General features: G+C 42.0%; 2 protein-coding genes across 2 annotated transcripts in view; both read right to left on the reverse strand.

Moving 5' to 3' along the window:
* Nucleotides 1-3,764, reverse strand: part of kmt2d (lysine (K)-specific methyltransferase 2D) — an 81,072-nt gene extending 77,308 nt beyond the window's left edge. The window contains exon 1 of the mRNA XM_084333490.1: nt 3,522-3,764. The gene's annotated coding sequence lies outside the window, so the exon portion shown is untranslated. The remainder of the gene's footprint in view (nt 1-3,521) is intronic.
* An 8,122-nt stretch (nt 3,765-11,886) lies between these two features.
* Nucleotides 11,887-17,467, reverse strand: dhh (desert hedgehog signaling molecule). The gene is made up of 4 exons (XM_084333190.1): nt 17,252-17,467; nt 16,332-16,736; nt 13,336-13,597; nt 11,887-13,215 (listed from the first exon to the last, which is right to left on the reverse strand). The coding sequence occupies exons 2-4, from the start codon at nt 16,638-16,640 to the stop codon at nt 12,413-12,415; spliced, it is 1,374 nt and encodes a 457-aa protein (XP_084189316.1). The 5' UTR covers nt 16,641-16,736; nt 17,252-17,467; the 3' UTR covers nt 11,887-12,412.
* Nucleotides 17,468-23,575: the final 6,108 nt, after the last annotated feature.

The following is a 23,575-nucleotide window of genomic DNA, read 5'->3' on the forward strand; positions in this document are numbered from 1 at the left end:
GTGAGTGCATGAATGAATGAGTTAGTGACATTGCCGGTCCTAGAGGTGCTTCACTTTTATTTAAAAAATATATATATATTTCTAGCAAGAAAACAGCAATATCAATTGGATTTCTGATCTATCTAAATCATAAAAGTGACCATTTTTCAAATCATCATTGCGCTATCAACTTGTGCAATTACACAACACAAAGAGCTGTCATGTGTGAATATGAGATGAGGGGGGGGGGGGATCTAGGCCTGAAGTTGGAACAGACAAACAAAGAAGATGCTTGTAAAAATAAAAAACGAGAAAATAACAAACAATGAAATGAAAAGCCAGTGTTTACAAACAGCACTACGTTCCCGGAACACACAGCAGGGATAACACTGGTGCTTGGATTGATCCATCTAAAATAAGTCAATCCAGCTGGAATTTGCGCAAAGGAGCACCAACATGGTGCATGCATCTTGAAGTTGCCATCGGTGAGATGATGTCACTAATGAAACAAAATTCACATCGCTGTGTGCGAGAGAGGGGGGTAAATGCCACTCACACACAAAAAACAAGAGCTGTATTGATCACCTTTGTATGATAACATATAATAGCATATGTTATATCAACTGTAATGAATGTCAATCTTTTCATTTTCTACAGATGTTGCAATAGCCACTCACTTTGACTACCTACGCCTGGTGCCTACCGTGCCTTTTGTCTGAGTTTGTACATAAAATCCTGAAATCACTTGAATTGAGTTGTAGAATTAATGGGATTTGAAAAAGGGAAGCTACAGTTGTGATTGGAGGATCAAGAAAAGAGGGCGGCGCTTGAGATAGGTAAATTCATACTGAGCTAACCTCCCTCTGTGAGTTGTTATAAAATACAGTAGAAACATCATAGTGAAATTGGGCAAATCATCTCCCTGGTCATTTTAAAAACGTGATTTACATTATCAGTACACTTACACATAGGTCCTAAGAAATAGTACACTTGAATTGTTCTAACATTTGTTATTGCGTGTCACATCGATATGGCAATATCCAAATGTGTTTAGTTTTTTTCCCATATCAAGTCTTAAATACACTTTTGGGTTAATAGAAGATGATTGGTCTTAAAGAGCTTGAAAGCCTAAAAGTATCAAATCCAGCCAGTCCAGATTTCCACTACAGTTGGCCAGCTGATAGTTATTTTGCGATGTGTATGCCAAAATAACAATCTAGCCACTGCCATAAACCATTAACTTAATTGCTTGTTTATGCAAAGCATAGCTTAAATAGTGCAAGGAAAACCCTACCTTAGCCATACAATATTATGCAATGACGTTGTTAGCTTTCCTAGTGTACTTTAAACAAGTCACCATCTGTTCTCTGCTCAATATAGCCAACTATGAAATAAGGCTGATGTGTCCTCAATTTAGTTGATTCCGCTACACCACATATTCTGGCTAGCACTAATGCAAAACCAGCTTTGTCTCAAACTCGTGAAAATAGCACCAGCTAGCACTAATGCAAAACGGGCTTCATCTCAAACTCATGAAAATAGCACGATAGTAACAAACAACGCAGAAATCGTTCAGAAATCATTTAATTAACCCTACAAATATTTGTTCGTCCCATAATGCATAATCCAAACTGGTACAACTACTGTGTGAAATGCAAATGGTGTTGTTTTTTATAAATAAAATAAGATACACAAAGAAAAGAAAATGTCCATATAAAGAACTTCCTGTTGCAGCAGTTATCTTTTTGTCCTGAAACCATGTAGTTCCACTAGTAGTCATGCTATGAGAACGTATAAAAACTATAAAAGTAGTGTGTGTAGCCAATTAGTGGCCAAATTACTCACTCATTAAGTTTATGCTACGCAAATACATAATGATAAAACTGTTCTTAAATGTCTCTTTAACATTCAACAGCGGGAATTAACAGATTAATGAGAAATATAAAATAAATGCAACTAATAGTGAAGTAACAGCTGACAAAGACACTGCTTAGCCTATGCCCAACATTACTGCAAGAGTGTCAATAATTAAATAACTCAAGAGGGGAAGAAAGCTGCTGGTTATACATGGCAGGGACCACTTAACGTTTGCTAACCAGGACAAGTTATGTTTCCTTCTGTGGGCCTATATCTAAAGTAAAATGTACACCTCATAAAGAGGGATACTACTCCATTTAATAATTCCAGTTTGTTTGTTTGTTTTTCACATTACTTTATTACCATCTGTTAACACAAATGACTAATATCTCAAAGTGATTGGGTTCTCATTAAAGATTCTAATATTTAATGCAATACCAATGTACTGCTGCCTGAAAAGACACTGCACTTAAAGATCCAACTCAGGTTTATATACTAGAGTGATACAATTGGTATCAGACACTATAAATTGTACAATTTTACATAGTAAATCACAGCCACCTCTTCAGTCTTATCCCAATTCATTCTCAAATGAACTGTACATCTGTGTGGCATTATCATTAGAGGGTAGATCACTTCTCTCTCGCTCGCGTTTCTGGTCAGGGAAACCAGACACAATAAAGAAAAACAGTACTAGTGAATGTTCACCAATCTAAGACTGGACTGTCCAAGACAGAAATAGCCAAAAGATCCTTCAACCAACACAATACACATTACACATCTAAGCAAGCAAGCTACTAAAAGGACAAACACTCTTGAAAATTATGTTCTTGCCTAATGTTAACAGTGAAATGTAAAAGATGGGACACTGGCTGAATACATCTTGATCAACTGCAGGGCGGTTCCAACACCGAAAATGCACAGCTGCAAATGCATACCTACTCAAGAGTACCAGCCACAACTTAGCAAATCAAAATGCCATACATCAAAATGGGCTCTGCCCATACTTTGTGTCAAAATGAAGTTGGCAGGTTCGCCAATTTCCAAGGCCAGTGCAGGCTAAAACGATAGCTAACGTTACCCGCAAAGTGGTACAAATGTAGTCCTGCCCCGTTTTAATTCTATTGACTGTTGTTAGTCAATAACATTACCATGCGTATAATGTAATGTATTCATATTCGTCCATACTACAAAACAAAAACTAGGATCATGTCGCTGATCTCATTGCAACATTGGGAAGCTAATGTTAGCCCCAGCTAGCTCTCGCACAGTGTAAACACAGACTTCAAAGGGTCGGTTCCGTTCTGGGGACTAGCCTGCGCCCTGCTGACAAGCTGCTAATGTTACCCAGTTTAGGAGAAAACCTAGCCATTAAACACACCACTGGTGCAACAACAACAAGTACAAAATAAGCGAAACGACATCAAGGGAAAGTAGAAAGAACCGCTGATCTCAATAAACGGTCAACTGATGATTCGGTGAAACAAGAAGTTAATGTTAATAAATAATCGTTAGCCGAGTTAGCAACACAATAACGTTACGTTGTAGCCCAGCACGTAGACAGAGCCATCAGCATCACAGTGGGGCTAGCTGTTAGCCGGGAGCTAACGTTATACCCGGTTTAAGGTCAGGTTGGTTTGGTCTGAAGAAGTTGAAAGAAAGCACCGATCGGAAAAGCCACTCACCTTGCAATTAAAACGTCGAGTCCTCGTACATCAGCACAGCTCGGTCAGCCGCACAGCTCCCCAACACGGTGATGGTTGTCTCATGTTATTGACCGGACTAACGCAGTGGCTAGCCGGCTGCAGGGAGAGAGAGAGAGTGGGGGAAGTGCTGCTGTACAGTGAGGCTATAGCTGCTCCACGGGATCTGATCTGATAGCTTTAATGCGTTAGCCAGCAATCCGTGCGTATCGCAGATTTACCCGTTGCAGAAATGTGAGTCCGATTAGTCTCGAACCAGCGACGTCCCGAATTCAAAGGTCTCGATCAAGTCGATGCAACGAGCTGCTCAGTTACACTGGCTAGGTTAGCTCGCTTTTTTTTTTTGCTTTAACTCCTTGCTTGCGAAATTAGCTTCAAGGCTTAATAGCAAGCTAGCTTCTCTTCTGTCCTGGAATCTGACTGACGCGAGGTCGTCATTCAAGCTGCAGCAAGTTTGCACAAAATCGTACATCCAACAGTCCATCCGAAAACTTAATTGATATCCCCAATAAATATTTAATACGAAGTTTCAGGCGTTTTCCTGACGTGTATCTAGCTAAATTTTGCAGCTCAACTTTGCCTTGCAGGGTACCCTTGTATGGGTCACCATCATCACTTCACTTCACTAAACTGCGTTGCGTCTCTCTCTCTACACACGAGTGTGTTCCGCCAAGTGGCTAACAGCAGTAGCTGCTATAGCTAGCTAATAACAACCACGTCAAATATCTATCCATGTAAACATACGCTACAAAGATATTGTTTTTACAACTCGGCAGCTGCGAAACAAGATTCTGTTTTAGCTGACGTTACAGAAAGGGTATATGGGACACAATATAGCTAGCTATAATAACGTTGATTGTTTGGCAGACAGCAAGATTTAATTGAGGGGAGTAGGAGCCATTGAAATATGGTGGGGACAGTTGTCATAAGATTTTAAGAACCAGTGGAAGCCATTTTTCATTAGATTGTAATGATAGTCGGACTAAAGCGAGCTGTACACCAACATGTATATTGATGAATGCATTGCGTCCAATTTGATGAGCAGTGAAATGTTCTAACTTGTGAGAACAGTCACTTATCTCTCAAGTAACATTGCAATACATTTGTTATGATTATCAAACTATAATGTTCTTTTACCTAGGCTGGTCATTTTCTACCACTGTCCCTTTTTATTGGCATGCAGTCATCCTATTCACAGGCCAAGTGGTTGAGAATGTAATAGTGCCCAGAATTTGCCCTAAACTGGAGTAGTTTTACTGAAAATGAGCAAAGGAAACAAACATATTTAATGTCTACTCTCTTTTTGCTACCCATATAGTATCTGTCATATTTATATTGTTTGTCTACTGTACTTCTGACTATGCCTTTTCCTAGTCCCAAAATTCCTAGCTAAAATGTCTATTAATGGGGGACCCTGATGGAAACAAGACGAAAGTCTTTCTCAGGTCTGCATCCTCTTAACAATTGTATGTATTGAGCTGTACTGTACTGTACCCATTCTGCAATCTGTTAATAAACTTTTCAATCAATCAATCAACCAACCCTGTTCATCCCCTCAAATCACCCACACAGCAACTATTCTTCCTGTGAAATTGGATCTAAAATATAGTCCAGTCCATCTAAAATCGAATTTGACTACCAAGCTTTTTAACAGAGCCCTGCCTCCCTTCATGAAAGATTAAAAAATCCCCCTTCACCAGGAGGCTTTGCTATTGGCTGAATTAGGCCAATAGATTATTGGTTTTGTGCGTGCAAGACACAGGTTCAAATCTGGCGTGTACAGTGGCTTTCAACTCTAGCGGATTTCTCTGTAGGTGGAGGTCAAAGAGCTTTTATAAGGTCAACGGTGGGTCAGTGTAGCAGTTGGGAGGGGAGGGGTGGCCAATGTGGCCATGGCTTCCCCTTTATGCTTTGGATACAAAAAATACCCCTTTATAATTGAGAAATGGTTCAAAATGGCTTCCCAATATATGAAGGGCAACCCAAGAAGAACAGGTGTCAAGCAAGTGACCATTCCGAGGACCACTTAATTATTTAATTTTAAATGGCACATTTAAACGGACTACCTAAACAGACAATGAATAAAGTATGAAGTATATCACGGCATACATACCTTATGCATACTGCACCTTATGTGTATATATACTGTATATATACTCAATCAGAGCATATATTTAGCATTTTTAGATTATATATAAGATATTATATTATATATATTGTAACTATATTTATTGTATAAGGCAAATATAACTGAGAGGGCATACATACACTCATCTGCACCTTGACCTTTTTACACTGCCTACTTGCCCATGCGCATACTCAGAGTTAATTATATTGTTTACACTGCCTATTTTTATTCTATTTTACTATCACATGTACCTGTACCTCCTCTCCCCCCTCCCCCATGCTGCTATGATGCCTGAATTTCCCCAAGGGGATCAATAACGGAATATCTTATCTTAAAGCAGTGTCATGCTGAGTTTTGTGTATGGCAAAAACAGAATAGTGCAAATTAGAACTTGTTATTATTTGTGTGTGTGGGGGGGGGGGGGTCCTTAATTATCACAAACCATTATGTATTTAAAAGGTGCCCCAACCCCCACTCCCAAAAATTACACCATAGCTTAGCAAATCTACTTAAGCTCTATTATTCAGAATTTTACACATAAATTCTACACGTCATACATTCATGGTCACCACTTTACAGTAGGTGAATGGTTTGAGGCTGGGATGTCACTGGATTGATCTCCAGAACAAGGGGACTGTATTAATGGCACCTTCAAGTCATGTCGGAAATATTGTGAATATGACTTGAGAGCACATGAATGATCCAACAAAGTGGGAATTGCAAGAGGGAGGGTTTTTCTATTATACTAGAGTTGCTGAGTTGGGAGCATGGCAATATACATGCACACAAATGCAAAAGTCATAGAAATCCTCATTATTGGCTCAAAATAACTTATTAAAACATCAACTACATTATTTTTGTGTCTTAGGTTATAGTAGGCAATAGGCTATTATGTTGTATATTGCATGACTTCTGAGATCAAATAAGCACCAAAATAATTACTGCATTCATATATTATTATTTCCAATAAGAACCCTGTTTCCAACCAAATATATTATGTGATATGTCATATTTACAACCTCCAAACTGGGAAGTAGGAGCTTCCCAGAAGGACTTGAAGGCAGCATGAGTATGGCTGCCCACATGTTATGAGGTCATCAGCACAATGCAAAACAGTTTTGACGTCATGTTAACATGGTGGGATTTGTAGTCTTGTGTTTTGGAACACAAGACTACAAATCACACCATGTTAACATGACGTCAAAAACTGTTTTGCATATTATGCTTTTAGCCAGTGGTGGATGAAGTACACAGTTCCTTTACCCAAATAAATGAGTTCTCTGGTGAAAGTAAAAGTCCTAATTTTAAAATTATAATTAAGTGAAAGTAGAAAAGTATTTGATATTGAATGTACTTATGTGAATTGTATTTCCTGGGCATGGTCATTTTCAAAGGGGCTCTTTGACTTCTCGCCTCAAGATATTTGAATGAAAATGGGCTCAATAGAGCCACACAAGACTCCTCTTTACAGTCAGGCTAATATGCTATAGTCACATGCAGAATTAGGACCAAACCAGGCAGTGTAGACTTTATTTGTCACACACCATAGACTGCAGAAAATACTTTTCCTGAAGCATCCCCACCCGTCTCATGGCTTGGAGCCACAGTACTCATAAGAACCTGATATCTGGATTTTCTCTCTAATTAGAAGAGCAACAACTAGATATTGACTTATGAACGGCTAAATAAAAACATTTACGAATTGCATTTAACTCTATGGGAAGAAACTGTGCTTGTACCCCAAACAAGGGGCATGGCTTTGAGTTATGTAAATTGTGACATGACACCGACTGGCCCTATTGTTAATAAGGTGGTCATTGATTAACAGTAACTAGCATTAGCTGTAACATTTGGTAGCTGACATTAGCTCTACTTTAATCTTTGGTAGATAATGATAACGCTAATGCTAGCTAACAGCAAAAGAGGATGTGTTGTGGGGTAGATTAGAAGGACTGATAACATCATAACATGGGGAAGCCATACTTAATGCAGTCCCCAGTGCCCATCCAAACACTCCAAGAAACGTATAATCTTGCTCTCCCTGGTACGTCTCTCATCAGTTCTGGAAAGATATGCAGACCTAGGAGCTCTGAAATTAATGGAGTACTGTGGGAGGTACAATTGTGTATACCCGTAAAAGTATGTGATGCTTATTTGATTGAGCAACAATTTTTTGCAATGTTTAAAAAATGCTTTAAAACTATTGACATTTTAAACTTGGAATGTCATTCAGCAGATCCTTTGTAAAAGGAATGCATGTTATATTTTGGGTGCATATTGATGATGTAACTCATCTATTTTGACAATGTGCAAACAACGAGGGTAAGCTAGCCTCGCCATTTGGCTAGTGTTGACATTAAATTGACAATCCTGATGTTTAAACAGTTCATTACTATTCTACAGCAACTGTTGGTGCTGCACTCATGACATGATGGTGTTGATTTCCCTTCACTGCCCTCTTCCTAAACCCAAAGTGTTCATGGTATTTGTTCTACCAAATTCGATTATCCTTGAGTCGTACGGTTTGGCCTAGCAACTTTCACTGTTCCCTTGCTGCCACACAACAAGTTTTGTGAGAATTGGGTGAATATGTTTGGAGGAGTATAGGATTTGACGAAAATTGAAAATGGTGGACATGTGTGGTTCTACTGGCAAAATTGTCGACTAACGGTATCGGGATATGTGGATGAAGTCTCATACTGTAGCTTTTCAAAGTTGTACCTGAAAACTCAACACAATCAGAATTGCACCACTTGGCAAATTGGCACAATATTATTGTAAGGTATTGGCACACCAATATCATTGTGGCTAATTTCATGTTTCTATCATGTACTATGTCATGGCAAACAACATATTTTGACATTTTTGGCGGTACGGACTGACCAACTTAAAGGGCTTGGGAAGCTGACGTCACATTTCGGGGACAAGCCACTGTTTGTAGAGGAGTGTGTGTGTGTGTGTGTGTGTGTGTGTGTGTGTGTGTGTGTGTTGACGGGCGGATTTGTAAGTAAAAATATTTTTTGTTTGGAAGTCCTGTGTGAAAAGCTGCCACAGAAAATCTCATGACCATTATGGGAGAAACCTTGAACCTTATTTTTCTTTTGCAAGTAACCAACCCTTCCCGAGCCCTATACTAGCTGCTTGGTCGCAGCAAAAAATTATGTCTGTTTAGAAGTTCTTCGTGGGCAATATCATGCTTTACAGAACCATCACTATTTGAAGAACCACTTGAACCTGTTATCCACTGCCAACAAAGAATCGTTGGTGCTTTACAAGTCACTATATTTAGAACTAAATTGTTCTCAACTCATTCCCCGCCATCGACGAGTATACTCGTTATTGGGCGCCAATCGTTGAACGCCAACAACAAGTATACTCGTTATTTGATCGTTATTTCTTTTATTCAATATTTCTATTCGTTACAGGCGCACAGACTCTGGGTTAACATGGGGAATCCTCATGAGAATGTAAAAGTGCAATACCCTCCGCATCACGCTAGACCGCGGTATCGAGCACCCTTTCTACCCTTGTAACTTTCTCTGTGGGATGGCCCCAGGTCTCGGGTTTAATTTTTCCTTGTTGGGCAAGGTGAACGGTTGTCCCGGTTCCATCGAAGCGCGTCAAATATCTCCGATCCATATGTTGTGGTGAATTATGCCGTAGACGAAATGGACATTGGATATACCAGATGGCGATCAAACAATTGGAATATTCTTTTTGGATTACTCCCGGCCACAGGTAAGGGCGATTTGATGTAAATTGTAGCTTGATCCTGCAATGCTTTCATACCGATCGGGCTGATAACCGTTTTTAGTGTTCAATGCGAATGCCGTTACTGACAATCAAATAATCAGAAACGACGCCCCCCCCCCTTTCATGCATTCATGATGGAACATAATAGCTACGATCTAGATTTGTTTTCGGGATAATAGCGTATACAGGCAAGACATGGCAACGTGTATAGTGGAATCGACGTATAGGGCTTTAACTCAGGATTTCATGAATTACCCGGGCCTAGACCGCTCTAAAACCATACTTATATTCACCACGGTATAAAACGGGAACGTATGGATGGAAAAAATATCTCTTTTTTGCACCTTGAACGGAAGATAGGTGATGTGAAATGGGTCATAGTAGTGTATCCATAGCTATAATATAGAATATAGTTATTATAGCTCTACAAACAAGATGACTCAGTTATTAGACTTCCCCGGCGCTGAATGACTTAAATATGTTTTTATGGCATTAGTGCTTTATTGGATAATATGATGCAGTGGATAGTGACAGCAAACATAGGCGGGAGAGGGCCTGATATATGATAAAGGTCATGAGCCAAATTTGCAACAATGTGTAGTATAAATTATTTTCAGTTTTTTTTATACGTTTTTTTGTACAATGTATTATTGGTTATATATGTTCTATATGTATATGCTATGATTCATTAATGGCTCTTCAATAGTTGGGGGTGAGGTTGTATCAGGACAAATCTTCCCCTGGGATTAAAACTGAAAACATAGGTTCAAATCCAATTTGAATTCAAATTCACATGGTTGAGTCTCTACCATAACAATTAAATGGTAGTCAAATGTTTATCTCAAATAAAAAGGAAGAATGAAACTTTTGGTTATTACCATGTTGTAATAGGACAAAAAAGAGGTTCTATAACACCAAAAGCAGGTCACCTATGATTACATGTCAAAGAACAACTGTTTGGTACTGTTATGCACCTTTCCTTCTTAGTGTGTATCTACTGTGAAGTAATTGTGATTATTGTTCAAGCTTGATGAATTTATCCTGCATTTTGTAAAAAATAGTCTAATAGCCAAGGACGTACTGCTGGCTGTGCAGGTTTTCATATTGAAAATAGGTTATTACTAGTGCCCCTGACAGGATTAGTTAATTCCCCATTCAGCTTTAGCAAAATTGGATTAGACTTTTTGGGTCTGAGACTGGTTGGAAAACTGTGACTCTCTGTTCAGTGATTGGTCAGTGGATGTAAATAGAGGGTGGTATTAGGACACTGGACTTCTCCTATTGGCCAGTTTGGGAAGCAAGCGCTCTCCCATCTGCCTCCTGTATCTCAAGGATAATCCTCAAGAGTACCTTCACACAGCTGTTTACTGTATGACAGAACACAAACCGGAACAATAGAATTAAACGCCTGTGCTTGTTGTGCAAAGTAAGTATTTTGGAAGGTTTTCTCAGAATTCTAGAACACCATAGCTTTCAGTGGTCAGTAACTATTGTGAAATAATCATTAGAATGTTCAGTCTTGTAATTCCATGCCCATACCTGTACCCCCCACCCCCACATGCTGCTATCATGACGCCTGAATTTCCCCAATAAAGGAATATCTTATTTTATGTGAGATCAAAAGCTATTTTTAGTCATATTAATTAGATGAAATGTTTATTTTCAAGGGAACCATTTTAATATCAGGAGATCCCACTTGGGACAACAGTCTTTATTTTTATTTTTTTTTACACACAGATTGCTCTTTGGATTGCTGAATGGCACATTTTCTTTGAATATCTTAGGAAATCACAGTACAATTCATTGAATAACCTCCTAAAATCCTCCACAAGGGGGTGTATAACCTTGTATTACATGCCCTGAACATGACCCGCACAGGGGGCAGTGACCATATTTACACCATTTTAGAGTAGATTCCGAATTAACTGGAGTTAATAAAACATAAAAAAATAAAACATAGGCTAACCGATAAACAGGCTTTCTGAGCCGCACCTGGAACATGTCAAAATGCATACTGTACTATATGGTCTGAATAGTTTGGAGAAAAATGTAGATAAATAAAGAGTGGTGAAAACAATGCATCCCCAACTAATTGTTTTAACCCACATTTTGTCTTCAACCATGAATAAAACTTGTGTATACCGTTCTGAGAAGTGTGTACTGTTATATTCCCCTGAAGCCGCAACAAAGGTTGTGATTGAGATAAAGACACTGAGGTCTAGGGCAGAGTGTAAGCATATTAAGTATGTCTGGGCTTTTCATTAACTTGTCTGCCTGCTAGACTAGATTTCCACGGAACGCCTTAACTTTCTGTTGCACATATAATGCTCAAAGGACGAAGCGCTCTACAAATGGTTGTGTGTGTGTATCTCTCAGGGCTTTCATATTCAGCATCTCATATTTTTGTAAACCAAGCAGATGATAAATTAGCTTAAAAACGTCTGGAAAATAACACATTGAGGTGTGTTCCTAAGAAAAAGGCATTTTAATCTGTTTAATAACATAATACAAACAATGAGTAAGGACATACAATACATGGAGTTAATTGAATAATTACAATAAATTGCAACATTTATATATTACAATTCAGAAGGTACAAAAATAAAGCTTTTATTGTTTATGGCAAAAAAAACACATTATTCTTATTGCATTAGAATAATGTAGCATATCATTTGCCCATATATGTCGATTTGAAATAGTTTAAACAAGTTACATCATGTACAAATGGCAACCATGTCTTACACTGGCCGGTTTGGAAAGTCGATCTCATCCAAATCTAATCTCTAAAACCACGACTAATGTATGAATTCATTACAATACATCGTAATGCAAATGTTGGTGAGAAAGATGCAAACAATCCCTTTTTACTCCATGGAACGTAACGATCAATAGCTTGCAAGGTGGAGTGTAACAGTAAATACAGAGGCATTAGTGTAAATGTGTCTAAGCGGTAAGAAATGATCAGTAGGACATGTGTACCAGTGCTGAACCTTTAAGGATGAAACGACTTGGAGTCTAGAAAGACGTGTCCGAGGCTGTACAGCAGCCTGCCATACCAGTGCACACCCGATACTTCTCTTTGCAAAGAGAGCTTCTCCTCAGCATCAGACGAGTTGCCTTGACTGTTTGGAGTGTCATTATTCACGTATGCCCCTAGTTTGTCACGGATCCAAGTGCTACATCGAGACGGCGTCTTAGCGCCACCCGCCTTGCCTTCTGTAGTCTGCTTTTCCTCCGAGCTCTCTGCCCAAAGCAGGTGGCCGAGTGTGAAGAGGAACCGGAGAGGTCCGAATGCCCAGTGTGCGAGCCTGTGGTCCTCTACCAACGCGTAGCTGGATGCCAGCACCCCGTCAACAAACAAAGTCCCGTCTTCTGTCAAGGGTGCGTAGACCCCCACCCCCTCCTCCGCCGACACCGAGACGATTCGAGATGGCCGCACTCGACCCTCTGGTCCGCTGACGAGAACATAGTCCCCCCTCTTGGCCCTGCTAGCGAACTGAGCCTGGTATTCACCGTGGTGACGTTTGTAACACGGGGCTAGAAAAAGCAAGTGGTGGGGCGTGAGGGCCAGCCTGTGGCCATACTCGGTCTCCAGAACCAGGAAACCGGACTTGCTGTTCTGGTCCCGGTGCAGAAACAGAAGGACTTGGCTGAACACTACTTGACCCGATCCGGACAAGGCCATGATTCTGTCTCCAGGAGCCAGCGACGACAAGGTCCTCAGCCCCGCTCCGGCAACACTCACCCGGGCCCGGCCGGGGAAACAGCCGCCCTTCTCCACCGTCACAGAGTGATCTGGGACAGAATCAATGGAGAATGTTAAGATGTCAGAAAGAAACATACTCACGTGTTCTTATTATCAAATATGCTGTGGTGTGATGTCACTGACACAATACTCTTGTCTCGCAGACTCACCAGCTTTAACGGAGCAGTGGATGTGGTACTTGGACTCATAGTGCACCCAGTCAAACCCGGCCTCCACGGCCAGCTGAGCCAGAAGACCGTACTTGTCTGTTCTTCTGTCGTCTGTGGTTATGTCCACAGCCCTGCCCTCATAGTGCAGGGATTCAGCCGGGTGGTGGCCATCCTCATCCCAGGCCTCCGTCACCCGCAGGTGCACCCCTGGCCACTGGTTCATCACTGCAATTGCCAGCCTGTTCAGACAGTCTTTACAGCGCTGGAGACAGAGAAGGACAGAGCGGAGAGGTGTTGTAAGATGTCAGTTGTAACTGCAATTTCATTCTGACGTTGACACTGCTACCAATTAGCAAAAAGAAAATCTAAAAATAAATTCTGTTCATGAACATAATTGTAGTCAAGTCAAGTCAAGTCAAGAGTTTTATTTGTCACGGCATACAAGTATACAGTGAAATGCGGGGGGTCTTGCCCGCAACGATTGTACATAATACAATAATACAATAATAAGAATCCAATAGGATGAGAATGCGACATTTGTGCAATAATACAAGTAATAAGAGTAATGACATATCAGGTATATGTACATGAGTTTTACAAAAGCATGGTAAGACATGCTAGGTCCTGTGATAGTGCAATACACTGTTAGCTAAGGATGAGGCACTGGGTCTTATGTACACTACTATACAATGCTATACTATACTATAGTTTCTGATGCTAGCCGCTCATGGTCTGCAGCAGGCACAGTGTGACAGACAGTGCTGAAACCCTTTCAGGTGGAGGTAAGGTAACAATTGTAATTACTCATTAACAAGGAGAACGGCATGGTCTGAGACAGAATGCAGATATGAATCTAGGCCCTACTACTACAGTATACACCTCAGTGCACTAGGGCTAAATTCACCACAGCTCCACGTGAAACCTGTTGTAAATCAATAGCGAATCGTAGCTCACATCTGTGGAGTGTGTTGCACTCTGGATTCTGCCAGGTTATGTTTGTCTATTGACATCACAGCATAATTCCTCCTTTATTCAGTGTGCTGTTAAAGGTCACGGCCACTGCTCCCTGCTCAAACAATCAGAGCACCAGAACAACGCTACAGTAGCTTTTTATGCATTCCTTGGCCTTTTCTCCAGAATAATCAAGGCCATTCTCTTCCACATTGTTCCAGGAATGAGTGTGTCTCTCTCTTTGATCAGAAATGTGACTCCAACACACCCCCGTGTGCCCATGATGTTACAGACTGTGTCAGCATTGTCACAAAATAGCAGGCCGCAAAGCGATGACGTTGGCATCCGAGGTGCTACATACATTCGTTTATTACCATAACTTTTTCTTCCTTTTTCTTTTTTCTTTACACCATATGCACTCGTGACTGGTGTCATGGCAGGTCTTGTAGCCCGATGTCCATGGTTGATGAATAGAAATCTTATCCTTCAACTGGATTAGCCATATGACAGAGAAAGGAGGGGTGGCGGAGGGGCTGGTGGAAGACCGAGAGAGAGAGAGAGAGAGAGAGAGAGAGAGAGAGAGAGAGAGAGAGTGGGTGTGAAAGAGAGAAAGGGTGAGAAAGGAGGCAGGCTAGGGCAGTGCAGAGCCCGAGGTCTGGGCTGAGGGAGAGGGCAGAGGGGAGGAATGCACGGGAATGTGACAGCAAGAGTGAGAAAGACAGAGTGGCAGAAAGCAAAACCGGGTTGCATTTTTCTCGCCATGACATTGGAGAGAGAAAGGCGTTTCATTGTCAGGAGAATTACAATAGCGCGCCTTTCCAACGGTGCCATTACTTCAGCAGGCGAGAATTTTGTAGAGGCGACCCCTCTTGATTCTCCAAGGGACGTACAAAGACCGTCTTTCACATCTGGGCATGAGAGGGGCACATGCAACACACATACACAACACTCAACATCCTCACACTGGGCATCAGGAAGGGCACACATACGCGGCCAGATTCACATCATAAACAATCATTGGAACCCACAGCATTCGAAGGACAGTGGCGCTCTCTGTCTCCCATGAATCCCTGTTTGTTATCAGTCTCAAAGAGGGAAGTTTATTCAAAATGTTTTGTCTGAAATGCTACCTGACCTCACGCTCGGATCTTAACTCATTTCGGGGGCCTGTTGAGCCACATTGCATGGTATCTGAATGTGTTTAGGCTATACCTGAGCCCGGTATGCGCTATGCATTCAAGGTTATATACCTCACCTATAGATCCCTCCTGGTAAGCACACACACAGAACCCAGTCAGAAGAATCGTTTTTATTACCGGTAACAAAGACTTTGGTTAAAGATTAAAAGGAAGTGTTCCTGAGGGGGAACTCGGTCTCCTAGAAGGTAGCCTAATATTGAATTACATCCTGATCCCCTTATCTCACAAAGAGGGAGGGAAGGAAGTGTGGTTAAAACCTAAGACACCCTGTGTTGAATATCTTTTTAGGTGCTCCGACAGAGCCTGGCGTGTGCATGTAGTTTACAGTAAAGCAAACAATAAATGAGGTTGACATGGTTGTGAGTCGAAGGTGCCACACCAGAAGGTAGGAAAATGTAGTTAATCTGTCATCCAGCAGAGGGGTTGCTTTATGTGAGATCAAGGGAGACAGGCGTGAGCATCCTAGAGTGTCTCCTGTACCCTCTGCCCTGTGTCTGCCAACGGTGAGACTCCATGCTGTACAATAGTTACCCGGTGTAACCAAGGTTAATGAAAACAAGTGACCCAGTTAACCATTCCATGGAACAAGATCCATGAAATCTAAGAGAAATGAACTTGATTAACCATTATACTACGGTGTGCCTCTGAAACACAAGTACCCTGCTGGCCTCGGAGCTAAAGCCCGCCAGAACCTTCTCTCCTGTGTCTCCCCTACTCTTGTCTCCCTATCAGCCTTCCTACTGTCTCAATAACAAACAAAAAGCTTACAAAAGAGAGTGGATTGCCCAGAAGAAAAAATTATATATAAAATATATACTGTATACATAAATTATACTCCAGACTTACTTTGGTCATGAAGCGGTCTGCGTTGGTGTTCTCCTCATCTTTGAACACTATATCTGGGTTGTAGTTACACACCAGGTCATTGAAGCGCTCAGAGCTGCGTGTAATCTTGCCCTCCGCTCTCCCACTGGCCCCGAGGTTGTTCTCCGAGAAGTTGGGGACAAACTGCTTGTAGTGCATGGCCGTGAGCTTCCTGGGCCTGGAGCGGACGCCGTACCCAGGGCCTGGCCCGCATCCCTGGACCAGCCACGTGCACGTCCATACAGCGAGCAGGCCAAGCCGTGTCAGGCGGGCCCACCAGGACGGCTTCATTGGGGAAAGTTCTGGGTCCCAGGAATCAGTGGCCCACAGAGCCCACAGTGACAGCCCAGTTCCAAGCACGCAGCGGCGTTTGAGGGAGCATCAAATCTTGGTCCATTCCAGATCATGGGATGTGAATTAGTGATATTTCTGTGGTGCAAGTTCATTATAATATATCGTGACCTTCATTGTGGACATCTTCTTTATTCTATTCACATTTGACCCTTGAAATAATAATACTACTACTACGAAATAATAATAATAATAATAATAATAATAATAATAATAATAATAATAATAATAATAATAATAATAATAATAATAATAATAATAATAATAATAATAATAATAATAATAATAAAAAACGTTCAATGTGCAAAAAGGTTTGTCACTTGTCCTTTATGTTTATTGTCCATCTATTGGCGGCTTAACTGCCTAAAAGTGGTTTAACACCCTAGAGTGTACTTTAAAGCAGTCTCAGAAGTTGTTCATCATCTATTATCCTAAGAAGAAGACATGGTTGGTTAAGATTTCTGTCCCAAGGTTTCGCCAAATAAAGTAAGTTGTTTTATATGCTTCATTGAGTTATAAATTGCAAGTCATCCTCGTGCGTTTGGAGGTACCTCTATTGACGCAGGTGTTCTGAAGGGTCTTCCAGTTACCTACCGCTCCACAGGCAGTTCCTTGGCAATAGGCAGACCTGACGCGCACCTTGCCCGATAGCGTCTCCCTGAAATGTCTATCTTGTGAATACGTTCCAGTGACATTCTCGTTCTATTCGTCCGTCCAATAATAGCTCTCTTGAGATGTCCGATCCATCCACCGTCTTCTGTCGCGTTTCAACGCTCCTGGCCACCGTGCGCCAGCCATTTGGTCTTATTAGCGCCTGGACAAGATTGCCCTCCCTTCCTCTGCGCGCTCCCACCGCGACAGCACACGCCTCCAATTCAACTTTACAAATGACACATGATTAGCCTACTTACGTTAATACCACGAGGTTTGTTTTTTGAAATAACTCTGGTTCTAAGGATAATACAGTTAACGATTAGATACGGGGCTAGGAAACTTTTATGCGCATAATTAAAAACGTAAAGGAAGGCCACTTGTGTATGCACAAAACAACTGGCAACGTTTACATGTAATTGGCATCTATTGATTGATTGATTGATTGAAAACGTTATTAACAGATTGCAGAATGGAATACAGTACGACTCAATACACACAATTGTTAAGGGAATGCAGACCAGAGAAAGACTTTCGTCTTGTTTACATCAGGGTGGGTCCCCCATTTTCAATTCATCATGACATTTATGACATACAGATATACAGTACTGTTACATCCAATATAGGAGAGATAATGTATTCGGTCATAACTCATTATTTTACTTGTTTTATATTAGGCCTACTCTAAGAATAGCCATACACCCGTGGACCGCCCCTCAAGATATCCACCTCAACCTGCTGTACTGTATTCTGCAATCTGTTAATAAAGTTTTCAATCAATCAATCAACCCACTATTTTGATCGTCCATAGAGTTGAGTGACTCTCACTATGACTCTATAAATGTGTGTCATTGTTGATATCCCAGAGTGAAGGTGATGGTCCGTGACAGAAAACCCAGCCTTCCTGCTGAACAAGGGGGTCTCCAAGTGTCCAACCCTGACACCCTGGCAGACTGTCTGTGACTTACAATGCTGCTTTCCTTTGTTTGCTGCTCAACCTGGAGACACCGGCTGACGCCTGAACCCAGGACCTCTTAGCTGAAACCGCCGGCCGGCCACATCAACATATTATTTTTATCCACCTCAGAACAATAGCGAGGAATAAGAGAGTCATGAGAAAAAAAAATAGTTGATAATGTCACAGAGGAGGAAGGAATAACGAAGAAATGCGCTTTATCCAAGAGTCTGACGTCTCTAATCACTTACGGAAGCGCAAATTAATAGAGGTTAAAGGTCAAAGTGTATAACTATCCTGTATTTGCCTTCCTGGAATTCTTGCGAGCACCATGCATTGTTGTAAGGGCATAAGATACCAAATACTGTCCCATGCGTCATGGGTACATTCTGAATTTGTTTGGTTTTGTGTTAGTGCTCTCCTCTCAGGGCAGCCTGGAGTGAGTTGTGCGTTACTGAAACATTCATCTACAAGACACCTGAATACTTAAATGCTTCCATAGCTCGTGCCGTCCCCCAAAATCAAAAACATCCCATTTTACATCCCATTTGATTTCCTCGCGCACAGCGACGGGGGGGGGGGGGCATAGGTCACCGAGCCCCGCAGTCCGTGGCCATCGACCCTATAGGCATGCCGTGTGAGGGAAGGTTCCAGAAGATCCCAGGATGTTGAAGGGAGGGGTGGCGAGGAGGCGAGGCAGCATCTTCCTGTCCTTATGATAAACATGGAAGAGCGCTCAGGGCCGGGTCCAGGCAGTGCGCAGATGAGAGATATCAGCCCGTCATGACAAATGCAGGGAACGGTTCAATCAAAAAGAAAAAAGAAGAAGAAGAGAGCAACACACTCTTTTTCACATCAATACAAGCAGAAACAGAGGGAAAAAAAGAGATTTCCATCAGACATAAAAGAGAAAGGAAGGAAGCAAACATCTGCGGGTTGGAGATGGAAATAAAGTCATTATTATTAGTTTATTTTTTGGTACCCCCACCTCCCCCTGCCCCTTCTGGCTCTCAACAGCTCTCACTCCCCCACCTCAGGATGGGAGTATATGGCTTGGTGAATGGCCGAGTTTCCTGCAGAGCCACAGCACAGAACGAGATATTTTCTGCCGGGGTTAGCCTACTCGTGCTTTATTCCCTCCCTGGCTGCTGGAGGCCTGCGCCTGCACCTGGGCTCATGGTCAAAGACCTGGCTCGCTAGTCTGCCTCCCTCTAGTCTCCCTCTCTCTCTCTGAGGGAACTGTCAGTAATGTAATTCTATGGTGAGAACTCACGGGGGAACAAGCAGTGCATATTGGGCAGGTATACAGGACATCTCATAATATGGGGATATCAGAGGAATGCAATGAAATAACTACAGGTGACGTGGCCCCCCCTCGTGGCCAGGGCCCCTGGGGTTTGTGAACCGCTGCCTGAGGAACACAGACTAATAAAACGTTTTTATAAGGTCTTGTTTTATTTCTCCCGTTTGATTATTACGAATATGTGCTTTGATTTGATTTGATTTTTATTTAGTACATACAATTTATACAATAGTATAAAAACAAGGGGTACAAGGATAACATGTGAAAGTCTGTCGACTTGTTTCCAACATGGTCCCAAGAAAAATACAATAAATCACAAAGAAAGAGTTAAGATAAAATAGATACAACAAGTAGATAAAATAGACAACACAATTTTCTAAGAGCCTCATTACAGCATGTCATGTTCCTGTTCTTCAAGAGTGGTGGCCAAGCACCCTCTGCAACCTATTGTTGCAGATGTCGCTTCACACCCCTCTTGAAGACAGCAATAGTGGGGGAGTTTTGGATGGCCCTGGGCAGAGAGTCAGAAAGCCATTCAGACTGTGAATAGGAACCCTTTCTAGGCTCATAAACTGAGAGCTGTCCAGACCGTAACTGTCGTCCGTGGACCTGGCCACGCAGGACAATACGAGAGCATAAATATCTGGGGGCAGATCCATTTAACATTTTATACATATGTCCCAGTTTCAGAAAGGAGACCCTCTGCTCCACAGGGAGCCATCCCACCTCATTGAAGTGACATGGCTCATTTTGGGTTCGAGGTGCTTCTGTTCGTAATTTCTATTCCTGCTTTTCATTGGCCTTTTGGATTTGATTCGTTTTGTAAATAGCTTTGTAACAACTGCTTTAAAAAGTGCTATATAAAGTAAAGAAAGAAAAAGTGTTATATAAAGTTTATCATTATTAGAATAAACTGGTAGCAGCTACAGTCTGAAACAATGGTGGCTTTGACATCTCAAGTGTTTGTCTTGTCTTGTGGAGCTGAATAGACACTGCTGGATCAACTTCCTCAGATAGAGGCCATTCGAAGGGCTGGGGGGGGAAGAGAAGTCAAGGAGCTGACACCCCCGTCCTCTCTCTCCCTCCCTGCCCAAGCAGCGGCCGCACCACCCTGCTCCACCGTCTCTCACCCCGTTATCAGTGCAGGAAGAGGCAGGGTGGTACGCTCGCTCTGATGAGGCTACGCATACTGGATGATTTCTGGCTCGTGTGTAGCTCTGCTGCCGGTACAGTTATTCGCCCATCCATCACCTCAAAAGAACACACTATTAAGCGACGGGTGTAATGCGGTGTGTTCAGACGTGTTTCCCAAACACCGGAACCCACCGCGTGTACATGTAAATCCTGTGAAGCCAGGTTTCAGTTACAGTCGCCGTGCTTGGGGCCAAGATATGGGCCTTTGTCAAAGAACAGCGGTGAGCTGGGGCTGACGCGATGCAGCACTGGGGTGGACAATAGACTGACCAAGGGTGGAACTTCCTGGCCCCAGACAAGCAGGTCAGAGGTCAGATATAACGTTAAACCTACTCTAATGTACCTGATACAATAAAAATAAATGACATTGTATAGGCCTACGTCGCATATAGTCTGAGAGAACACTGTTCTCCACCCTCCCTCATATTACTGCGATAATAGAAGTGAACGTAAAAGATGGCTGGTGTTCACCCAAAGATAACTCAATATCACTCACATTATGGTAAACATTTAATACCGTCTATTGGCATTGGAAGCAGGGTGCAGGCAGGTCCCAGTCGAGTGTGTGAAGCAAGTGTGCCGTGAGTGTGCATGCAGGGTGGGGGGCTGCCACGCCGAACAGCCAGTGGGACCCATTATCAGTTGATTAGCAAGAAAGTCTCGCCTTTTCCTGTGAGCGACTCTGTATTTGCAGGCGTTCAAAAGCGGGAATAATAGCCTCTAATGCACTTTGGCGTGCACTTCAAACGGCCGACTGTCAGGAAAGCTAATCTGTGTCTTTTTCCCCCCTTCATTCTCATGTTTTGACAATAAAGATAGCCTATCTCATCCCATTACAGGCTGCCTCTCTCCCGCCTTGTCCCTGATATGCTGAACAACCAGTTAGAGCACGTTACCCAACGGGACTCCTGTGACATTTTGATTACTCACGGCTATAACCCTTGTTTTATTTACACATATATATATATATATATATATATATATATATATATATATATATATATATATATATATATATATATATAAAAAATTACTAAATGTCTCATGTTCAAAAACCCAAGACAGAAATACACTCACTTGTTTGGTAGTGCATGTGCAATAAGCTTTTTTGAGTGACAGCATAATGCACATGCACCTCCTGTAGGCTGCATTTGTTCACTCACAATCCAAAACATAAAAAAAAAGACGTAGCATAATAAACACCAGATAGTATTTCAACAAAAGAAATAGGGTCGTCCAGATATAGACCTCCAGAGAGCACGGTTCTGGCGGTGTTTATTTACATTAAAAGGAGAGTTTTTAAGTTCAGGGAAAGCCACTGCGCAGGGCACAGGGTTCAGTGCACTGGAAACACAAAGGTAACTCATAGGAGAGGAAACACTCCTCTATTTCCCTTGATAAAAGGATTGTGTCTGTCCACTGGAGTTCCCTTTATAAAATAAGTGCGTCTGTTCACTGGACATCAGTCAACAATGCTGTGAGCATTATTATGGATATGACTCTCACGCCAGAGACTTCAGCTATAGGCATAATAGCAAATGCCAGTTTCAGGGGCTCAGTGTCCACAATTCTGAACTTAACCCTTTAACTTCCCTCTTGGTCATCTCCACACATCACGTCAGCAATGTTAGAAAAGTAGGTAAATACATGATTATGCAAATGCCATCATAAAACTATTTATTCTAATGATAGGCACCATCTCCAATGACACACACGCATCGTCAGAGATAGCATTTATCAGTAGCTATAAACAGACAAGGGGATGCACTTGGCTCCCTCGCTTTCTTTCAAGGCACACACACACACACAGTCTATCATTAACAACCCATAGCTGAAGACTGTCACATCATCCAGAGAGCAACCCGGTCTTATGGTGTAAGTGGTGTTCCGGGAACATTTAGGATCACTCCCTTTCAGCGGGGGGGGGGGGGGGGAAGCAAAACACAAAACAAAGCCAGAATTCCAAATGAGACCCAATTAAAACATCCAGCAAAAGAAAACAAGAACGAGAAATGCAAACAAAAAATCAAGAGGGAGAAATTAATCAGAGTCCGGGATTTTCTTTCTTGTTTCTGACTTCAGAAAAACAGGGAGGAAATGAACAATAGGCGAGGAAGACGGATGGAAGAAAGGGAGGTGGGGGGCGGAGGGGAGGTAAAGGAGGAGAAAGCGAGAGAACGTCGCCTCTCCGGATTTGGGGGAGAGAGAGAGAGAGAGAGAAGGGGGGGGGGGGGGGTGTTATCTAATGGTGGCATCCAAGGTGGGGGAAGCGTGGGCAGCAGTTGTAGCGGCGTCCTGGCTGTATGCTGCTGACAGACGGGACAAAACAGAGCTTTCTTCTGCTACTGATTAAAGCAACGCAACACAAGGGTGGAGGGACAGAGAGGACAGACATGCACACTCACCAGTCACACACACACCCCCACACACACATCTTGTTACATCTATTTGACCCACTAGACTAGAGATGAACTGGACACTTTCCTCCCAAGGTTGATCCAGATTCCGAGCAGACCTACTGAACTTTAATATTACAGTTGGACAGAAAGGATTGCGATATAATCCATTTTCTCAATTTCTTCACACACACGGAAGGATGATGGGTCTTTTTGTAATTGAGAAACTAGATTTACATCGCAATAATTTCTGTAACCTGAAATCAAAGTAATGTGACTTCAGCTTCTGCCTTTTCATCACACACAGAAGGATGATTGGAATTTAATCTATATTTGTAATATATCGCAATAATTTCTGTTAACATGAATAGACTGC

This window comes from Notolepis coatsorum (genome assembly GCF_963971535.1).
Source record: "Notolepis coatsorum genome assembly, chromosome: 17".
Taxonomy (NCBI): domain Eukaryota; kingdom Metazoa; phylum Chordata; class Actinopteri; order Aulopiformes; family Paralepididae; genus Notolepis; species Notolepis coatsorum.